The 21,430-nt window shown below is 36.2% G+C and overlaps 1 protein-coding gene across 2 annotated transcripts in view; it reads left to right on the plus strand.

The window, feature by feature from the left end:
* The window catches only part of PALS1 (protein associated with LIN7 1, MAGUK p55 family member), a 56,596-nt gene extending 36,167 nt beyond the window's left edge, over positions 1 to 20,429 (plus strand). The window contains exons 3-14 of one of the 2 annotated variants that reach the window (XM_082057703.1): positions 532 to 740; positions 6,729 to 6,806; positions 7,556 to 7,702; positions 8,365 to 8,526; positions 11,718 to 11,795; positions 12,664 to 12,847; positions 13,926 to 13,997; positions 14,470 to 14,541; positions 15,268 to 15,435; positions 16,187 to 16,389; positions 17,678 to 17,788; positions 19,482 to 20,429. In XM_082057703.1, the coding sequence (XP_081913829.1) occupies positions 532 to 740; positions 6,729 to 6,806; positions 7,556 to 7,702; positions 8,365 to 8,526; positions 11,718 to 11,795; positions 12,664 to 12,847; positions 13,926 to 13,997; positions 14,470 to 14,541; positions 15,268 to 15,435; positions 16,187 to 16,389; positions 17,678 to 17,788; positions 19,482 to 19,658 (1,661 nt within the window). In that variant the 3' untranslated portion in view covers positions 19,659 to 20,429. The remainder of the gene's footprint in view (positions 1 to 531; positions 741 to 6,728; positions 6,807 to 7,555; positions 7,703 to 8,364; positions 8,527 to 11,717; positions 11,796 to 12,663; positions 12,848 to 13,925; positions 13,998 to 14,469; positions 14,542 to 15,267; positions 15,436 to 16,186; positions 16,390 to 17,677; positions 17,789 to 19,481) is intronic. The other variant, XM_082057704.1, reaches the window with a different exon arrangement.
* Positions 20,430 to 21,430: the final 1,001 nt, after the last annotated feature.

Raw genomic sequence — 21,430 nt, forward strand, 5'->3', positions numbered from 1 at the left:
TTATTTTAATGTACTGAGACTAAGCATAATTTTATGTTAGGAAATTGTGTGTAGTTTACCTATCAAATGCCCATTCTCTAAGTAAACAAATATTAAGTTGAGATATGTGGCAGATGGGCAGATGTATCAAAATAACTGTGAATATTCAGTGCCTCAGGATTAGTTCAGCAAAGGAGTTATTTTCATGTTGCAAGATAACCCCTCTTTCAGATTTAGCCATACATGAGCTGCGATTATTGGATCTTTTGTGTATCAGTGATTTCTTTCAGAGAAGAACTCCTCCTGCGATAGGAATTTAAATAGTGCATTAGCTTTTTTATTTCTTTGTTTGTCAATTTGAGATCCTTTTTTTGATTCAGATATGTTCTGCTAATAAAAGTCACAGTGAATAATGGATAACTACTAAACTTGCATGCATCATCGCTGATTAAAAACTGAACAGCAAAAAAATGCTTAGTAAAAAGCTTAATATAAACATTAATGATTAATATTAACTCATACCTTATTTGTATTTTGTTATTTCCTACCTAGAAGTGGAAGAACTGTTAACTTCTCTTAAGCATATCCAGCACGTTTTGGTAGACCCTCAGAGCCAAGAGGATATCTCTCTCATTTTACAGCTTGTTCAAAATACTGATTTTCAGAATGCATTTAAGATACACAATGCTGTTACAGTGCACATGAACAAAGCCAGCCCTCCATATCCTCTCATCTCCAATGCACAAGAACTAGCACAAGAGGTATGTACAGTATGCATCTCTGTGATATATATATGAAACCTATAATCATAGCTGCTTTTGAAATATGTACTTGTCAAGCTTGTCTGAGTTACTGAATGTTGAATAAGAAAGGGATTATAATAGCCACTGATTGCTATATCTGGTTTTTCCAGATTTCCAAACAGTAACCAGGAAAATATTTGGGGGATAAGAGCTCCATTTTTAGCATGCTTAGATATGTAACAGAAAAGGTATTATACTATGTTGAAATGTAGGAGAAGAGGGCATTTATGAAGATCTAACTCTTGTACCTTCAGTGTTCTTTACTTCCAAGCATTCAAAAATAGTATTACAGTCATCTGTTATTGTGAGTTTCTTCTGAGCTGAGCCATGGTTCATATATTGGGAGGCATCTCTTAAAATACAACCATAGTGGAAATAAGCATTCTGCTTTAAAGTGAGCAATAGATACCTTAATACTTAATTTCAATGGTTTAATTACTGCTGTGATAGTCAGAATACACTTAGTTTTGTCTGACAGATGACAGCTTTTCTATAAGATCTGGTATGTTTTTAGAAATTATTAAAGTATACTTTTAGACATTTACTTGAGCAAGATTTTAACTTTCATCTTTTCAATCAGATTTTAACTGTTTGGAATACCTTTACAGTTTTAGCCAGGTTAGCTACCTTCTTTGAGGCTTATTCACTTGAATATAGATGGTTAATACCTGTATACAATAGCTTGATAAGCATTAGTAGTAATATACAGAAAAATCATCAGATAAAAGTTGCTGTGAACAGAATGAGTTTTCACATGTCTGGATGCAGCTAAGACGCTCTGAGGGTTTGCTCAATAACTTAATCTTCATTTTCCATGACCTGGTGCATGTATATACTGCAGTGAAGTGTGGCTGCACCTTATACGGATGTATGTTTTTTAACTTTGCGCTAGCTAGCTTGAATACCAGTATCAGTGCAAACATAACACTAGAGTGTTCAGCAAAGCCAGATCCGGGGTCTGCGTAAATGCTCGAGCATTTAGCACCCAGCAGACCAAACTTACCTGTTCAAAACTGGCTTAGGTACACCAGTTGGGAGCACCTCAGCCGGTATATAGCCATTCTCCAGTTGCTCAAAGGCATATGACTTCAATTTCAGTGTAGCAGCAAGTTGGGTTTTTTATTAGATCTGGTTTTCTTTCTGCCTGAAGCTTTTTTTTTTTTTTTTAAAACAGCCTTTTTCCATTCCCCATCGTTTTTCTAGACTTTAACCTTGTAAGTCAAAGAAAACAGCACTGTAGAAAGCTTGATGTTCTTTTGCGGAAGAAATTACTGATTCTTGAGGGACATAATTTAAATGTTATCTAAAGGTGCAGCATGATGATTAAACTGCAGCTCAGGATTTTCCTGTTTGGGTTTGTCTATAAGACTGTGCCAAAACAAGGTAGGAGTATTTTACATGTGAGCTTCCTTCTGACTTATTCATCAGCCCATAGGCTGTTGTAGGATCCACACTAGACTTCTTTGATCTCTGTGAGCCTGAAGGATCCTTTTCAGTTCTGTTTGTAAACCACTTCCTAAACACTCACTTTACACAGGCCTAGTTTGGGATTTCATTAGATACAAGCCAGAGATTTTGAATCTTCATTCATAATGTAGGATGTTACAGATTTATCTCTTAAGAAAGCTGTTTTTTCCCCTTCATGGATATGATGTCCTTTTATTTCCTGCTTAGTAGAAGTTTCCAAGAAGAAAATACACCTAGGAAAACTCTAGGTCTTTTTTCAGACTTCATATTTCTCCCCATCTTTCCTATGCCTCACCTTCCCAACACATTCCTCTCTTTTTTTCAGGTGATTTGGTAAATCCTAAAATCAGATGGTGGTGCAAAGCCAGTTTTGTGTCTCTTAGCAATCTATGAAGAAGGTTAAGCGTAAAGAAAGTATTTCTTAATTGAAAATTATTAAACCAATGGTATTTTGTCATTACACAGGAGACTATTATGTAAAAGGCAAACTTATCACTGCACTCGATTCTTCATCTCTCATCATTGTCTTGTCCAGCCTTGAAGTTCCCCAAAAGTCAACATATTACATATATCTGTTCCCATTTTTAGATGTAATCTAGTTTCTCTGTGATTCAGTTTCTGGTGCATTAAAGCAACCTGTATTTTGCAATCTGTTTAATTGCATCCTGAAATGATCAAGCTGGAAACTCAGAACAAATATTTCTGTGACTGACAGAAGTGTCTCTAGAGGAACACCTTGAGGCCTCCATTCATATCATTCTGTACTTCTAGTCTTGCCATAGATAGAAGATCTTATGCTCCTTTTTCAGATCCTTTATTCCTTTTTGGAAAGGCTCCTATATATGTTATGGTAGCAGTATGGGAGGAGATTACTTCTACTTTAAGAAAAGTTGGTTTTGGTTTGGGTTGGGTTTTGCTTTTTTTTCTTTTTACCTTGACAAAGTGTCTTTCTTGCATGCCCAAATTTTTTCTTGTGCTGTGATTTTTGGTTGTCTCTTTGCATTTTCCATCCTTAAACATGGACATGGGAAGCTCCCCCAGAAAGCAGTTGATTTACTTACTTTAGGGTGTATTTGAAAAGGTACTCACAAAAGCCTGGATTTAAGGTACTGATAACATCTTGATGATAAAAGCCACAAGACATTACAGGAAAGAAAAGTAACATACACACATAACATTAATTTTAAATGGCAGGTAATGCTAATGTGCATATTTTAGTGCACAGGTCATCAGTGACAGTGTGTAACTCTGAAACTGTTCTGGAGTGCACCCTCATTTAAAACTACAGGCTTGTTTTGTTTGAGGCTTTATGGTGTGGAAGAGAAGCTTTTCTGGACCTCATGCTTGTGTAGCTCTAACAGGAAAAGACACTTTGCAACAAAATTTCATATTGCAACATGAAACATCTCCCCTTTTAATAAAATAGTAAAAACAAATATCAAATTAATTACACTTTTGGAAATGTGTTGGGGGGGATTGTAATTTGCTACATTGAATTCAAAAAATCTCATTTACTTTTTAACTGATTATTTGCTTCTATAAAACATGATGTTTATGAACAGTATGTTGTGAAAACTTTTTTATTTTGGATTTTTTAACCATTAACAATACATGAGAGTGGAAATGGTACATTTTTATGTTCTAGTTCTCTTAAGTAAATTCTTAAAATTAGCAGTACACTTGTACCAGTTAACTTTTCCCATTGATTCTGATAACCAGGCACCAACAACTCAAGATTTTTCCTTTTTTAAAATAAAATTTAATTGAACTTAAAAGGTGGAATGAAGGACTTGAGCTTAAGTGATCTATTTTAGAAAGGTGTACTCCAAGTCTTTTATAAAAATAGCTAGTAAACATCAAGTATAATTAAATAGATTTAAAATCCATTTAAACTTGATGAAGATGAGAGCAAGGATTATGGGAACATGGTCTGAATCTTGACCTTTTAAGAATATTTGATGCAGCATTCAAGACAGTTTGTAATTTTTGGCCTGTAACAGCAGACATCAAGTACCTTAAAGATGTTATACTTAATTGGCTCAATTTATATAGGCTATGTTTCTAAAGGTTTTGGACTTGGTACTGTTCACTGCAGCATGTGCAGGCAATTAAATTAGATCTGTACTTTTGAGAGGATGCACTGGAAACTTGTAACTTCTGGTGTCAATGTATTAGGATTTGTACATATATTCCCTTGGACAGTCCTATTCACCTGAGAGCAAACAGCAACAGGATTTTGCAGGTGTGGTTAAATTCTGAATGATTAATATCACTCCAGTGTGTGCCTCAAAATTGTGGCATGTGTAGTTAAAACAAATTGATAGCTTATTGGAGGCAGCTTGTACTGAAGTTAACATAATCAACAATAAAAACTAGTCTGAATAGTTAAGAAAATACTATGATTGCCACATATCTTGAGTGGATTGGCCACGCTGTCTGTAGTGTGTGGCTTCTGGATTGACAGCCCACATTCCAATTTCTTTGTCTGATAAAACTGGGATTCATTATGAGTTACAAAGGAATCTGACATGAGGCAATACTGATGTGGTAAGTGGTGTATATTGCAGCCTGAAGCCTTGGTAGTGTTTCATTAAATAAACAAACAAATGTATCTTTCTCTTAAGAGGGGAGGAGCTATTAAAGCTGTGAATAATGAAATTATTCAAAACAAATTCAAATTGAGAAAAGGATATTCACCGTACACGGAATGACTGGCTGGGCCTCATTGATTTCTCCTGACAAATCTCCAGCCTCTGACCTTGCATTCAAAAGACGGTCTTGCTTGCAGGACTTCTAAGTTGCTTTCTAAATAGAATTTCCTGTAAAAGGATCATAAAGATTGGATAAATAAGGCTTTGAAACTTGTTGTAGCTTCTTCAATAAAGGAGTTGAAAGTCCTGTGGAAGTTAAGAGACCTTAAATAAACCTCTATGAGAAAGTGTTTTGTATAGAAGAATCTCTCAACACAGAGGAAAATTTGTTAGTGATATATATCCTTTACAGTGCTCTGTCTACTCTGTAGCATCCTAAAATTCAGGCTGAGCCCAGGAATTATGACGTCCTGGCCAATTCAGAGGTGTGACTGCAGTCAGGCCTTTATGAAGCTGACTTCTTTCTGTTCTCTACAGTTTTAAAGGAATCAGTTAAAATGATTACTTAAACCTGGTTTCTTTTTTGGCTGTTCTAAGCTGTACTAGGTTTGTTCACCGAGAAGAATTTTCTAGGGGTGTCAGCAGGAAGGCTTTTGGAGGTTGTGCTGAGTTTATTGCTAAGCACAGAAACTTGTTCCATGTGACAATGTTCGATTGGCAATGTAAGGATCTTGCTCCATGGGAACAGTTCATTTAGTGGCTTCTGCTAGAATTTAAAATCATCTTTACTATTTTGAATGTTTTCATCTGGTAGTGTCCAAGAGAGTTGTTAGTATTTCTGTAGTTAATTTCTCCTAGGATAGAGGTTCTTCAGACCTTTAGATATTGTTAGATCACACAAAAAAGCTTAATTATTTTCGCTTTGGAACATTACCTCACCCTTAAGAGTAAAAAGCTCTTGAAAAAACTGTTTTCTGTCTCACTGAAAGCTGCTGGTCTATGTATAATCTACTCTCGATATCCCTGGATTCATTTATACTTTTGGATTTGCATGTCTTTGGTCACATTAGGCCAGGGGATAATGGCTGTGGGAAGTATCTTCTTCAGCATCATCTTTAGGTAAGAGGGAATTCCCTGTTCCTGGCTTTCTCTGTAAGCTTACCAGTGTTTGCCCGAGATGATGGCCAGGCATGTTTGGTAACTGTATGAGAAGGCAAAACTTCTTTTTGGCAACTGAATCTGCTTGAGCAAAAACTATCATTGTGCTTTATCATTGTGGATTTTGGAACCAGCCAAATAACCTGGTTTTCCAGGACCTTCTGAAGTTCTGACTCACTTTCGAAGACAGGGGCTCCAGGATACATTGCAAAACCTGTCCTTGAATCTTTGGTCATGCTGTTGGTGGAAATAGTTTGGGCAAAAATAAACCATCTACTTTTAAGGAAAGAGGAGGCTAGTCATGTTAATGAGAAATTAGTCCATTTTAAAAGACTCAGCATATTCACATAATAGACTTCATTGAGACTAATTATACTATCACGTTACTTTCTAGAGTTTAATTTTTTTGTGCATCTTTGTGGTAGCTGAGCTCATTGCCAGTCTCTAGTATTGACAAACCTTTGTGATGCACTGGATACTGGTTTAGATTTGGTAGATAATTACTGAGGCAAGGTATGCTGAAGTAGTCCTGTGGTCTCACTTCATGTTTTCCTGGTGTGTCCCAGATTAAGTTCAGTCAGTGTAACAACTGCATGGATATACTTTAGTTTCAGTAGAATGAGTAAATGCAACTAGGGGTTTGAGTAGGGGAGGGATGACTGATAAATCACTGGGTAGATTAAGAGTTTTACTACTTGATTTTTTTTTTTTTTTTTTTTTTTTTTGTTAGGTACAGAGTGTTTTGAAACCCAGCCACCATAAGGATGGGCAGGAGCTGAATGCTTTGCTGAATGCCCCTCACATGCAGGTAAAGCAAAACAAAACTTCTAATGGAGGTATTCCTTGATGCTGGTTTCAGTATAAGTTATTTTGTGCAAATGTTTTGGTCTGACTGGGCGAGGATGGATTTTTATTCTTCAACCCTGAGCAGATCTCTTACTATTCTTCTAGGATGAGGAGTTTCCAATTTTGAGCAACTAATGGAAATGTCTGATCAAGTGTAATGCATGATTGTATTCAGCCCTTGCTACATTCTACATGTATTACAGGGTAATTTGCACATGAACCGTGTAGCAGTAGATCAGTAGGTCAGGGAAACATGAGCTACTTTGCTTTTTTTTTATTTTTTTTATTTTTTTGACAGCTGTTTTGTGCTCACCATAGGGTGCATAGGAGGAATTTTGTCCTGTGGTGGTTTTTTTTTAAATCCATGAGTAGTTTTCACTGCAGTAACTTTTTATGTCTGTATCTTCAGTCAAATACATAGTAAACCAATGTCTGGTTTTTTTAGGAAGGAGAAGCTGTGAGGACACTCACAGTTGTGTGTTCAAAATTGCTTTTGTATTCTTTTCCAATCTTAAAGGAAAGTTTTGGAAAGCAGTAGGTGCTACAGAACTGTCATAAATGATTTTTTCAATGCTTGAGTCAGTTTACAGTCTTCTGTAACCTGCAAAGGCTATTCAAATTGCAGAATTTCATTGACTGCTACTATTTTATATACATGTAAAATGTGAAATTTTCTGTAACCGAGAAATTTTTTTTTTTTTTTTGTTCTAGGCACTTTTACTGGCTCATGATAAGGTTGCAGAACAAGAAATGCAACCAGAGCCTGTGACAGATGAAAAAATTTATGAAAATGTTGGTGTGTATGGAGGGGAGACAGTTAAAATAGTCCGTATTGAGAAAGCTCGGGATATTCCATTGGTAAGTACTGGTACTCAGTCAGTTATAAGTGAAGGACATAAACTTTTTGTCTTTTGCAGATTGCTATGAAAGTTTTGTCATTTAAATATAAAGCTGATGCTTAACTTGTAAACATTCTCCCTCCCTCCAAAATGAGAAGTAGTCATAGATGGTAATCTGGTGTGTGTTTCATATAGCAGCAGCTGTACTAGCATTTAAAATCTGTACAACTTCTGTCAACTTGGGTTTGGACAGGAATTCTTGACAAAAGTTACTATCCCAGGCTTTGCTGCAGGGGAGCTTAGAGCCTGGTGTCAACTACATGTTTGTTGTGGGTTTTTTTGTTGTTGTTGTTTGGGGGTTTTTTTGTTTATTTTTTTAGCAACTCTCATCTTCTGTTTTGCATCTTTCAAGTAAGCATTTCCTTTTTAAAAAACAACCATGAATCTTACAGTGTGGAACAATTAAATTCTTCAGTCCTTTAGGCAGCTCAAAGAAGTTGGGCAATGTGGTAGTGTTTTGCTTTCTTTTTTTTTCTTTAAAGTGGAGCATCGGCTGTATGCATCTGAGCTATTACTTGCATTCTCTTTCAACGTAGTTTCTCCACGGGCTTGGAACGTATACAATAGACGGCATTGAGTTCCATACATGTAATAAATTGAGAATGTGTTGCTACTACACAGGGTGCTACTGTTCGCAATGAAATGGATTCTGTTATCATTAGTCGAATAGTGAAAGGAGGTGCTGCAGAGAAGAGTGGGCTGTTACATGAAGGGGATGAAGTTCTGGAGATTAATGGCATTGAGATTCGTGGAAAAGATGTTAATGAAGTTTTTGACTTGCTGGTGAGTTGGACACTTCTTGTTTTCTCTGCAAAAAATACTCATTTTGTAAGACTGAAGCCTGTTTATTCTGTTTCTCATGTTTAGAAGTATTTTTGTTCTGATACCTAGTGTTTCTCTGTGGGGGTCATTTCCAGTTTTCTTTCTGATGCATAGTATGGTATTAGTAAATATAATTACAGTTATCTGCAAAGATGAAGCCTATGGATGTGGAAGAGAGAAGCTATCATCTTGAGACTTGCTTTTAAATGATTTTTAAGAAAAACTTTGTTTAGCTCTGAAAAGCCATGATTTTTCATCTTTGTCCGCAATCAGTAAATATGGGGCTGTGTGACTGTGATAGCGTCTGCCAGGGATGGAGGTGATTTTCTTCATAGCAGCTCACAGGATGCTGTGTTTCAGGCTGGCTTTAGCCTGAAACAGTGTTGATAAGGCACCGGTGTTTTAGCTGTTGCTGAACAGTGTTTCTCACTCTGTCCCCCAGCTGCAAGTGGGCTGGGGGTGAACAAGAGGTTGAGAGGGGACACAACTGGGACAGCTCACCTGGACTGACCCCAGTGATATATTATCATTATACATCATAATGTCACGCTGAACAATAAAAACTGGGTGGTGAATGATTGCCGTTGAATCATTTGTTGGGTTGGGTTTTACCTCTTCGCTTACAAAGCTGCCTTTTCCTTGACTAATTAGTGTTTCTTGCTTTTGGTCTTCTGAGTTTCTTTCCCATCCTGCTGGGGAAGGGGAGTGAATCAGGAGCTGGCCAGGCTTAACCCACCACAAATTGTATCCCATGAGACCTTTACATGCCTAGACTTAAACAATCATAGGATGTCCTGAGTTGGAAGGGACCCACAAGGATCACCAAGTCCAACTCCTGTCCCTGCATGTGACAGCCCCACAGTTCATGCCATGTGTCTGAGGACTTCCTGCTCTTTCCCTCCTGATAAAAACTGTCAGTTTACCAGCATAGACCTTTTTCTGCTTATTACACTTTAATGATTCATGACAAAATTATACATCAGTTCAAAAAAACAGCTAGTCAAAATAACAGGTAAGAAATCCAGCGTGAAGTAGTAAATGCAGAGATACCCTCTGTCAACAGCCCTGTGAAACAGAATGTCAAAAGCTGGAAATTACCAGTATTTTCCATTGCACAATATTGCTTATTTCTTGGGCTTTTCCCTGGTACCTGCTGTTGATCAGTGTTCAAGATGGGACACCTGGAACCTGACTATGAATCTTTGGTATGATTGCAGCAGGGAAGATCATTCTGTCAAAGTGAGAACAGACAAAAATGACTTTTTTATTTTTAAAGAAGTTAATTTATAGCTTTATTACAAAACATTGGAAATGTCCACTAGCACTTATTTAATAGAGTATTTGGAAAAAAAAAATGAGAAATGTATTTAGTAAATCTTTGAATTAGTAGATCTATGCTCAATGGATGAATTAAAATCAGGACAAAGACCTGGGTTCTGCTGTATGTTACATTATTGTAGGAAGAAAAGGCAGCAATATCCATATATGAAGTTCTCATTCTACAGTAAGACCGTAGTTTTTAATGGGCAATTTCCAGCTTTAGTTGGATTTTTTCTCAAATTTGCCGTTAACATTTTTGAGCTAATGGATGGAATGAGGTCAAGTGAAGGGAAGTAGAGACAAAAATGTTTAGTCTTTGGGGTTTGTTTTGTTTTGTTTTAAAGCCATTTTAAAAGTTTCTTACAGTTATTGGAAAGGCCTTCACTCTGTGTGGTTTTTTGGATCACAGATATGGGATTCTCTGTGTTCTGTAATTGTCTCCACTGCCATGTGTGTATATATAGAGATACATACACATATACATATAATGTTTTTTAAGTCACATTTACCTAAGTCCTGTGCTTCTGAGAAGAGTCCTTTGTAGATGCTTGACAGATAATTCAACTCTGGCAGTTTAGTTCTCTGCAGAGAGCTAGTTCTGCTCTTGACCAGCTCCTGCAACCTAGAGTTACAAAATAAATAAAACCACAATACATTAATATAAGGCCAACTTACTTGCCGGAAAAAAAAAAAAAGTGTATTTTTAAATATATTTTTAAATCATTAATTTAAAATAATATTTTTAAATCATTAATTTAAAATAATATTTTTAATTCTTTATATGTTGTCTTTTGTATTTTGTAATGTGGAAGTGAAGTTTTAAAATTATTCAGTCCTCAAAAACACTTAAGCATAGGAGAAGGAAATTCCTTCTTAATTTTGCCTCATCACTTGCTACTCAAATGATAATAAACTGCACATGACCTCAGGCAAGACTATTCACACAGTCACTGTGACATTCTATGCGTTCCTCATGGAACTATGCATGCTGACTGAAAATCATGGATTTTCCTTTCTTGCAGCCTAATCATGTTATGCTTAGTTATATTTACTTTATTTAAGCCTTAGGACTGAATTTTTTGAGGTGCGTGGGTACACTTGGTTTTATACAACATAAAGCGTTGTGTTACGGTTCATGGAATGACGTATGTAGGAAGTGAGACATGTAGACCTTGTCATGGGTTGGCACTTGCATTTTTTTCTAGATATTCACTGTGTGTGCAGACACGCTGCATACAAGAGTGTGCAAACAGATAAGGACTCAGTAAAGCTAGGATATTTATAAGTTTTACTTAGTAGAGGTGATTGTAATATTGGTATTAAGTACTTCACAGATGCAGGATTTGAGTGTGTTAGTTAAATTTTGAAACAGTGTTTTGTATGCTTTAACAGTATAAAATCATAGTAGAAATGTTTCACTTAAGCACTTTTAGAAAAATAATAAATATATATTTATATATTTTCTTCTCAGCATAGACCCACTTGTTGGTATTTTTGAGCAGATCAAGGGAATATTATTCTCCTTTTCTCCTAAATCTCTGCTTGACAGAATTGCATCTGCTTCATTTCAAATAGAAATAGTTTATGTATAGTCAAGAATGCTAGGCTTTTAAAATCTGAATATCAACATCTGGGTTTCTAGCCTGTCACTGAATTACTGCATCTGTATGTGTACTGTATATTTTAAACTAGGGAAGGAGTAGATTTTGTGCTGTTGGAAGTGCCTTTTCCAGGAATTTTTAAAACAATTTCTAAAACATGTTATTTATTAAAATCTTTAACCTTAAGCCATATTTTGATACAGTATATGAAGAGTCTGTTTTTCGTCTCAGGCTGACATGCATGGTACACTGACCTTCGTATTGATTCCCAGTCAGCAGAGCAAGCCACCTCCTGCGAAGGAGACAGTTGTAAGTAACTCTCCATAAGTTCTTGAGCTTGGTGATATGTAACTTATTTTTCCAGTAATGCATAGAAAGTTCTTCTGTAGGTCATTTACATTGTGGAATTTAAATGTTAATCTTAATCATTTAAATTGGTTTAATTGTTACCAGACTAACACCTGAGTTAACTGTTGAAAATGATTGATGGTGTTAACCTGAAACTCTTAGTATGATTTTAACTTAGTTTCTAAAATAGTAAGAAATTATAAAAGTAGAACTGCCTGTGCTTCTGAAATTCTATTTTGAAATTCCCAATTTCTTTTTTTTTTTTTTTAAACTACATATATATATGAATTAGATTGATGGAACTGTAAACTTTAATTATCTCTTTAGCTAATATACTTTTGAGACAGTTTTAACAGTTTGAAGAAAGAATGCACCAATTTATGTCACAGCTAAATAAAAATGTTAGTGGTTGGTGACAAAGTAAAGTATTTTACATGTGGAATTTCACCTAAAGCTCAACAAATGGGTTTCAGTCTGTCTATTTATTATGTACTTTAAACAAATCAGAATGTCTCTGATACTTTTCAAATGCAGAAAATTTATATCAGTAGCTCAAGGCCTGTTGCATCCTGAAATGGTGAGGATGTAGCATAGACTTCAGAGTTAAATTTAGGCCTTCACCTCCAACCTAGCAGAACTCTGTTCCGTTGCTAACCTAAGTAATGATTTTATTCCAGTGTCTCCTGTATGCCCCAGAAAAAGTTTCCATTTTATAGAATCTTGGAGTTTTTATATATCTGAGGTCTACTGCAATCACAGGAAGATGGGGTGTAATTCGTTGGAAGTCACAGGGGTTTTTTTTCTTGTTTTTATGTTTGATCTTCCACAGATACATGTGAAAGCGCATTTTGACTATGACCCCTCTGATGACCCTTACGTCCCCTGCCGAGAGTTAGGCCTGTCTTTTCAAAAAGGAGATATACTCCATGTGATCAGCCAAGAAGATCCAAACTGGTGGCAGGCTTACAGAGATGGAGATGAAGATAATCAGCCATTGGCAGGCCTTATCCCTGGTAAATAAAGCTCTAGAAAAAGCTTGATAGCCAGTTGTTCCAGAGCCACAGGAGCAATATTCTGGTTTTCAAATACTCACCCTTAAATATCCATTGCCTTGAATGTCTGTGACTTTGAACGTTTTGCAACAGAACCCACTGTTAGTTGTGCATTTCATTTATTTAAAATGTATTTATTTAAAAGGTATTTAGAGGCATCTCCATGTAGAGATTTTAGGTGCGGAGTAAGGCCACCACATCCACTGGAGTTCAGCATTCGAGAGCTGCTCCTCTTCCTTCATTCCTCCACCTTGGGGATTTTGTGGATTCAGAGTTCCCTCTGCTGGCTACAGCAGAAACGTGGAGCATCAGCCTCCTGCTTCTCTGGAATTGAGAGCAGCTGTTATATTTATTACTATATTTAGTATATTTGAAAAATTTATCTTTTCCATGGTAACTCTTCTGCCTGTTTTCACTTAGCAAAGAGCTTCAGTTGTAACAGTCATGCTGCTTTTCTAACTGTTGGGGGCCTTTGAATAGTAGGATTTTCAGACATTGAAGTCAGTATATAATTTTTGCATTAAAATATGTACTGCACCCTCGTCCATTAAAGATCCACTGATCTGTTAAACACAGTGAACAAAAGACTTTTCAAATTCCATAGAATATCACACTGTTATTTTATGACATTTGAGTAAGTTGAGAGGAATGCTGATCTAAATATAGGCTAATCTTTTTCAAGCTGAAGTTCAGAAGATTTAGTATAAATAGAACGCATTTAACATAAAATAATTAGAAAACCATATCATCATAGTGGGGAAATGTAGTCTTTCCAGTAGTTTCAATTTTCCAGGCAAAGCTGTCTAGAATAGTACAAATGCTCTGCAAGTATTTCTTGATAAATATATCTTTGAAGCAATAAACAAGCCTCTCGGCAATTTTAATTTCTCCTTTTAAATCTCTCTTGCATGTCATATTCTACTAGAACCTTCAGAGATTTAAAACCTTAGGAAGAAGTAAAATGAGTAAGTCATTACAAAAAAAGTATGGAAATAGTTTCTAAATGTTAACTGCTTTCGTACTTTTTAAATGCATTAAGGAAAAAGTTTCCAGCAACAAAGAGAAGCAATGAAGCAAACCATAGAGGAAGACAAGGAGCCAGAAAAATCAGGTTGGACATATGCTTTCCAAGGGGGGAAAAAAACAACAATAAACTTTTATAGAGGTGCTAATCAGTGATATCAGGAACCATATCATTGTAGAGTTGAAGACAATTATTGTATTTTTTTGTAATACAAGTGGGATGATTCTTCTAAATTCTTGATGTAAATACAGGTGTGAATTTAGAACTTCATTATATAAATCACTGTTTTTTTCATAACTTTTATGTAATGTAACTAGGATGAGAGAGGGGAATTTGGAAAGCCCCTGTTTTCTTCAAGAATTTTATCTGCCATGACTCAGTTGAAGTCCTTGGCATGCAACATTTGCTTAATACACCAAATGGTTGTAATGAAACAAATAATATTACGCCTTTTCAAAACTGCAGAATAAATTCACCACTTAAAGATCCAGGTAGTAGGTGGGATAGGAATGTTTTTATTGTGTGGATATTTGATTGTGATTATTTTTATTTTGGTTAGGAAAACTGTGGTGCGCGAAGAAAAACAAAAAGAAACGGAAAAAGGTTTTATACAATGCAAATAAAAATGATGGTAAGCAACGTCTTTTGTAGTGTGTGCACTTACAAGCAACTATGAAAGATCCTACAAGAGCCTTGTGAAAATAATGCCGAAATTCAGGATTTGATGTTAGAAATACTGTGTGATGATGTTCTGTGTGAGAGCAGTAGCATGGTTTGTGGTAGCATTAGTGAAAGGTGTAAAAAAGGTGGCAGGATTTGTAGGGTCATTTAGTGTCTTTAGTGAAGACAAGACAATGGGGTGAAAAAACAGATGGCTTTTTAGGCATGGAAGCACTCATAATCTTACAATGATGAACCAATTTATTATGGTTTTGTAATATAATCTCATTTTGCATAGTTCAGTAAATGGAAACTTTCTCCACAGAGTTTGTAGGCCATCTATATGATATTCTTATGAAAGTACTTTAGGACTGGGATGACAATTTTTTGTTGTTATTGTTGGGCATAATATTAGTCTAGTACTAGAATCTTGTTCCTTGGCAAGAAAGTTATTTCCTGAGTTTATGCTGCTACTTATATCAGTAGTAAGTGGAAACACATTTATTTCTGCAGAAAGGGGAAAAAAAAAAAAAGCCTCTTCTTACTGGGCAAGTGATGATCTTTGGGGCTGGATTGCTTTGGTGACTCACAATTAGATGCTGGGCAGTCAGGAACTGCCTGAAACTTGATACTGCATGGCAGGCAATACATGCAACTAGCAGTAAATTATGACTATTTTTATTGTTTCTGTCTCAAGATTATGACAATGAGGAAATTTTGACGTATGAGGAAATGTCACTATATCATCAACCAGCAAATAGGAAACGACCTATTGTTCTGATTGGCCCACAGAACTGCGGCCAAAATGAATTGCGTCAGAGACTTATGAATAACGAAGCGGATCGTTTTGCCTCTGCAGTTCCCCGTAAGATACCATTGCTTATTCTAAACATTGTCTTCAGACAAATCCCCTTGTGTTGAAAGTAATAATTAGGAGCTTGTGGGTTTTGAGCAAGTCATAGTCAGCTCTTGAATAAAGGACAAATAAAGTTAAATCTTGAGTAGCATGAAGTAGCATTGGTAAGTCAGTATAAATCCAGTGTCCCAACACAATGCTATAGAAGCATCATAAGGCATGCATACATTTCAGTTTTAATAAAATTTGAGTGAGTTACAGAAGCTGAAAAAATAAACTGCTGTATTTGTCGAAGACTTTTTAGCCTACGTATCCTGCATAAAGTTAAACTTAGGTGGCTTTAGTGCCTTCCCAAACCACTTACATTTCAGTTAACTTTATATTTTTAATGGCTAGTGTACCCTAAAGTAGGTTTACAAACAGCTTAGCAATATAACTTGTTTATAAACAACTAATAGCTGGTTTTGCATCCAGAATGCAGCTGCTCAAGTAAAACTATTCTCCTGGTTGACTAATTTTTTTTTTTTTTTCCTCTAGTGAATGTGAACAGGACTTCTAAGTGTAGCTTCAGCCTTTGGCAACTTAATCTGTCCAGGAATATTTATTGTAGAAAATACTTACTTCTTGGATATTTCATATGCTTTTGGGTTTTTTTTGCTTCATTAGCAGTACCTCTCCTAAGAGAGATACTTACTTCTCCTCTTCAATTTTATGGGTGTATCACTGTCTCAGTTTCTTTTTTTGTCGCTCTTGTTTGTAGATACTACTCGGAGCAGGCGAGAGACTGAAGTAGCTGGCAGGGATTACCATTTCATTTCCCGACAGGCATTTGAGAGTGACATAGCTGCAGGGAAGTTCATTGAATATGGAGAGTTTGAAAAGAACCTCTATGGTACTAGCATAGACTCTGTGCGGCAAGTGATCAACTCTAGCAAGATATGCCTCTTAAATCTTCATACCCAGGTATGGCAAAGCTGTTGCCTGTCGTGTTTGAATTGTAGAAGCTACTGTGAAGATCTAAGGAGCTGTATTGGTTTGAAAATATACACATCATCTTTATCTGTGCTAAAGTAAAAGGGGCCTTGGTTCCCAGATATTTAAGCTCAGGAGAGCTATCTGAATTGAAAAATTAATTAAAATAAGATTTGTATCTCTCAGTCTTCCAATTACTCTGTGGGCACTGAGGTTTTTGAAGATGGAGAGGAAGTTATTTGTGGTTGTGCTTGGAAAGTGTGTTTTGGGAATGTTTATGCAGTTCCATAACAGACAGGATAAAAGTACAGCACATCAACAATATTGAAACACTCTTTAGCTGTAACCTTTTGATTATGGAGGAAGAAGAGACAAATTATGCATACAGACCTCACCTGGGAAATTTAGTCAAATGTGGGAGGAGGCAGAATCCTGGAGCACAGCTCATTTTCTAATGCGTACGACATGGATGACGTCTACTGCTGTTGCAGATGCTGGAAAAGAAGCCCTGAAACTCAGACACATCAGTAAAGTCTGGTAGTACTGCAGCTATAATTAGCCATCACCAGTTGAGACCACGAGATACTTTACTAGAATAGCTCATGGGTATCGCAAAACATGTAGTAAGTTGAAAATTCGTAACACTTTGAAAATTTATCTAATTCTGTGTTTATAAAAATCTGTCTTAGAGACAAGTTGTTTGTCCCGAGACACATAGAAGGAACCTTTTGGGAAAATTAAACTATAGTTTGGTTCTTTTTATTTCCTGTCTCTTAATGTAACCTGCCAAAAAAAAAGCTAATCATGCAGTAGTAGTGCGAGTGATACCTTGCATTTTAATCTTCAAAACGGAAAAGGTTAAATTGTAGTTATTTAAAGTAAACTGTAGTATTTAAAGACTCTTCTGTATGTTAAAAACTGATACCGTTCCTTAGCATTGTGAGGAAACTTACTTCAGTGTAGGTGACTTTTATGCTTTTGGATCCCAAAAGATAGGTTCCTTCAGTTCAGTTATGAAAAATATTCTTGAACAAAAGTAAATGTTTGTGTTCCATGAAGCTGATAAGCGTTGGAATATCCATTTTGTAGGAAATAGTGACTGAACTCTTAAGTGCTGAGGTTAATATTGTTATGGTTAATTATACTGCTGTTAATATATTGTACAATTGTAGTTGTGTTTGAAGAGTACATTAACAATTATAGCATGTGAGTAATGCATTATAAAATGCCCTTTCCGTGGGTGGAACTGCTCAATATTTAATACACCTTTTTTCTGCAGTCACTCAAGACACTACGTAATTCTGACTTGAAGCCATATATTATATTTGTTGCACCACCTTCACAAGAGAGATTACGTGCTTTATTGGCCAAAGAAGGGAAAAACCCAAAGGTAATGTGTCTAATACTTCTTCTGAAACCATGTTGCTTTTTATTTACAGATCTGGAATGCTTTTGGTAAACAAAATTGTATACTCTTTCTTTGGAAGTGGGAGGTGGTAATGGTGTTATTAATCTATGGCGGAGGGGGCCACATCAGCCTTGCGATTGCCTTCAAAGGGCTGAGTGTAATTTTAGGACTGTATAAATGTAGGACTGATTTGACACCCCTGGTCTATGAGAAGCAATGTAGTTGAGATGTGTGTGCCCCGGGTTCGTAGACTGACCGCGCTAAGAGAAGGGCTTGGAATGGTTTCACTCAACTGAAGGGGAGAGGTACAAGGCGAGGGAACCATTGCTAATTCATTAATCCTGGGGCACCATGTCTCAGTTGGGGTCCTCGCGTTTGGATACTAAAATATGACTCTTTATTTCAAAACTGTAGAAAACTCAACTTTGTCTTGAAGTGAACTTGAGGGTAATTCTAGGGAGCAGATTGTTATGGTTTTTCTTTTGAGAACTTATCTGACCTTGGAAAAGCATTTACTTGAAAACATATTCCAAAACTCTTCAGTTAAATTTACTTTCATGCTTGATCCTGTAGAATCACTTTTCATGTTTCAACCAGAGTTATGTCAAGTTCTTGGCAAGCTCAGATCATTCAGTTATAAACGAGAAGCTAGTTCTGCAGAGTGAAACTGAAACCTGTAGATTAAACTAGGATGTCAGAAAGCTCAGAAATTGGAGTTGTATTTACGGCAGCTGGGTAAAGGCTACTGTGTTTAAACCCCTTCCCTGATAAAGAAAAGGCTATTTCTTGCGTGTATGCATGTATGTGGCTTTGATTTTTCTTAAGTGTATGTAATGCCTATAAAAAACCAAATCTTGAAGGCCTGAAGTCCCTTTTGAAAATATCCTCTTTAGAAAATTATCTCAAAAATTATACCTGAATATTCCTTTATGTAATACAAAAATATGCTGCAGAAGACAAAATCAAACATGCTTTTAGAATCCAAGCATTACAAAAAATCTGAAGTAAAACGAACCATTTCTACTTCTCCCTTTGTCTCATTATCTACATCTGCAATATTCTTTCTTTTGACATACCCCCTTCCAGCTCTGAAATCATGGTTTCTAATTTTTGCAATGTCATTTACCTGATGCTATGGTGATTCAATCAGCTTTCATGTATGGCTCTCTCACTGTGATTCTCATTGCTATTATTCATGACAATATTTCTCTGATAGCTGTTGCCTTTGGCTGTTTGGTGTTTGTAGTGCTACATCTTCGGAGGAATGTGGTCTTGTTATACAGCGTTCAAACTTTCACACTATCTCTGTCACCTTCGCTCTTTTTCAGAAGGATAAGGGCCTTAGCAACCTAACTTACTTTTCAGCAACATGATTTAAGAGCCTCAGTAAGATGAATGTCATAAAATGAGCAGAGATAGATCATCTTTGTTTACTTCGGTCTGGCACAGTTATTTACTGTTTGGTACTTAGGGCCGATCAGAAAGGATTGTCTTGAGTGCCCTTAACTTTCAAATATGTATCATGGTTCAGTCTCATTGTAAACTTTTCAATTGCTGATAGCAGTATCATGAAAATTTATGTATAAGACTTTTCTGAGTTGTGACCTTTCCCTACTGTGGTGCTGTGGGAGAGAGGCTTACACACATACTCTTAACTCTCTGTTTTTGATTGCAGCCAGAAGAGCTGAGAGAAATCATAGAGAAGACAAGGGAGATGGAACAGAACAATGGCCACTACTTTGATACAGCAATTGTGAATTCTGATCTTGATAAAGCGTATCAAGAGTTACTTCGGTTAATAAACAAACTTGACACAGAACCCCAGTGGGTGCCCTCTACCTGGCTACGATGAGAGAGCAATTCAGAGGGACAAGCGGACTTCAGTCTAGTAATCTGTCCAAGAAGATGGTGTGTAGGTCTAGTAGAAATGCGTGTGAGCTCTAGACCTCAGTGGCTGCATCCTTTGCCAGTGAAACTGCATATTATTTAAAAATGGCGCTAATCAGCTTGTGAGCCGATTTAACTGATCTAAAGATTGTCCACGTTTCCTTTCTCTATGGTATAGAAGTGGAGACCTTGTCAGTACTAAATTCTAAAGCTTTAGATAGATTTTTCTAGCAACTACTTTTATACATAAATCCACCTTTTACCTAGAATCACCCTTACGAAATCAAAGATTTTAAGTATATGTGTGTGTATATACAGTCCATGCTGTCACATAGTTATAAATATGAATGTTATTTAACACTTAACTTAATGACTTTGTGGGACATTATGGTAGTTCAGGAGCATAATTCTGCAGATCACTGGGCAGAGAAATAATTTACACATGAAAAAATCTGACTGTTAATGAGAAATCTCTACTGTTCAAAAAATACACAGAATGAAGATGCCGCTCTGGTCTGGAGCTGCCCTGTGAGGCTTGAGTTAATACTTTAATTCTCAAACATTCCACTTTCTAATAGCACTGTAATTGGAAAATGTGTATAATGTAAATATTTCAATCCTTGTGTCTTTTTAGTCAGACTTTTAAAATGGTATTTGACTGCACATTAATTTTAGGTCAAATCAAATATGAATATTATATTGATCTTTTAGATGTGATATTTTTATGGATTTTTTTTTTTAAAAAACATGTTGACTGATTGGAGCCACTGTTTTCCACAGATCTGTAGAGATCTTTAGAAAGGCTGAGGTTATATTTTTGTGAAATATATATAGTTATAAGACATGCTGCTTAAAAGTCAACTCAAGTTCTCATGTTTTATAACAAAATACTGACTAAAATAGACTGATGTGCTGACCATTGGAAGATAGTGGGAGTTTTTTCATCTTTGCGAATGGTTAATCTTCCGGCTCTTGGTCTAATGGATAATGTCTAATGGATAACTAACTGGAATTAAAATAGCTGCATGTAGCTACTATTTTCTAAATATTTTAAGTCACTAGTCAACATATTGTCCTGCATTTGCTCAGTACTGCAGTGAAAATATTTGTAAAACACTGGTAACTGACTGAGAAGTCACAAGAAAGGGGAATATTTGTAACTGCTAAACAAAAAACTTGAAACAAGTGAACAAAAGGCAAGGTCTGTCAATCCTGGCATGTTTTGCAAAGCAGATGGGAACATCCCTGCATCCTCAAATGATTCTGAGCTGTGAAGGTTTAACTACTGAGGCTGTGCACCTGCAGTAGGGCTGGTCTGTTGCTGAAGGTAACTGAACAGTAGTGTCTTGGCGGGTTTGGTTTTGGGTGGTGCAAAGAACCTTGACTGTGAATCTCTCTCTTAGTTTTAGCCATAGCGTTTCTTTGTTCCTACAGGTAAAACACTGGAGTTATGTCAATGTGTAGTTCACTCCTGTCTAATGTTGAAGGAAGAAAAAGTAGTCGTTTTCTGCATTTTGTCTTACGTATATTCTTTCCTCAAATGTTAACAGAACAAATTCACACCCGTAGATAAATGGAGAGCTCAAAGTATACAGCAGATACAAAGAAATTGGCAGGTAACTTCCAGAGTTACTGAACTAACATTCAGCACATTTTTGTATTGAAAAATGGAAGTATAGAGGGCATCCCTGTCTTGTTAGAAAACAAAATTATTTGCTGGTTTAATTAGTATTTAGG

Source organism: Streptopelia decaocto (genome assembly GCF_964273445.1).
Source record: "Streptopelia decaocto genome assembly, chromosome: 7".
NCBI lineage: Eukaryota > Metazoa > Chordata > Aves > Columbiformes > Columbidae > Streptopelia > Streptopelia decaocto.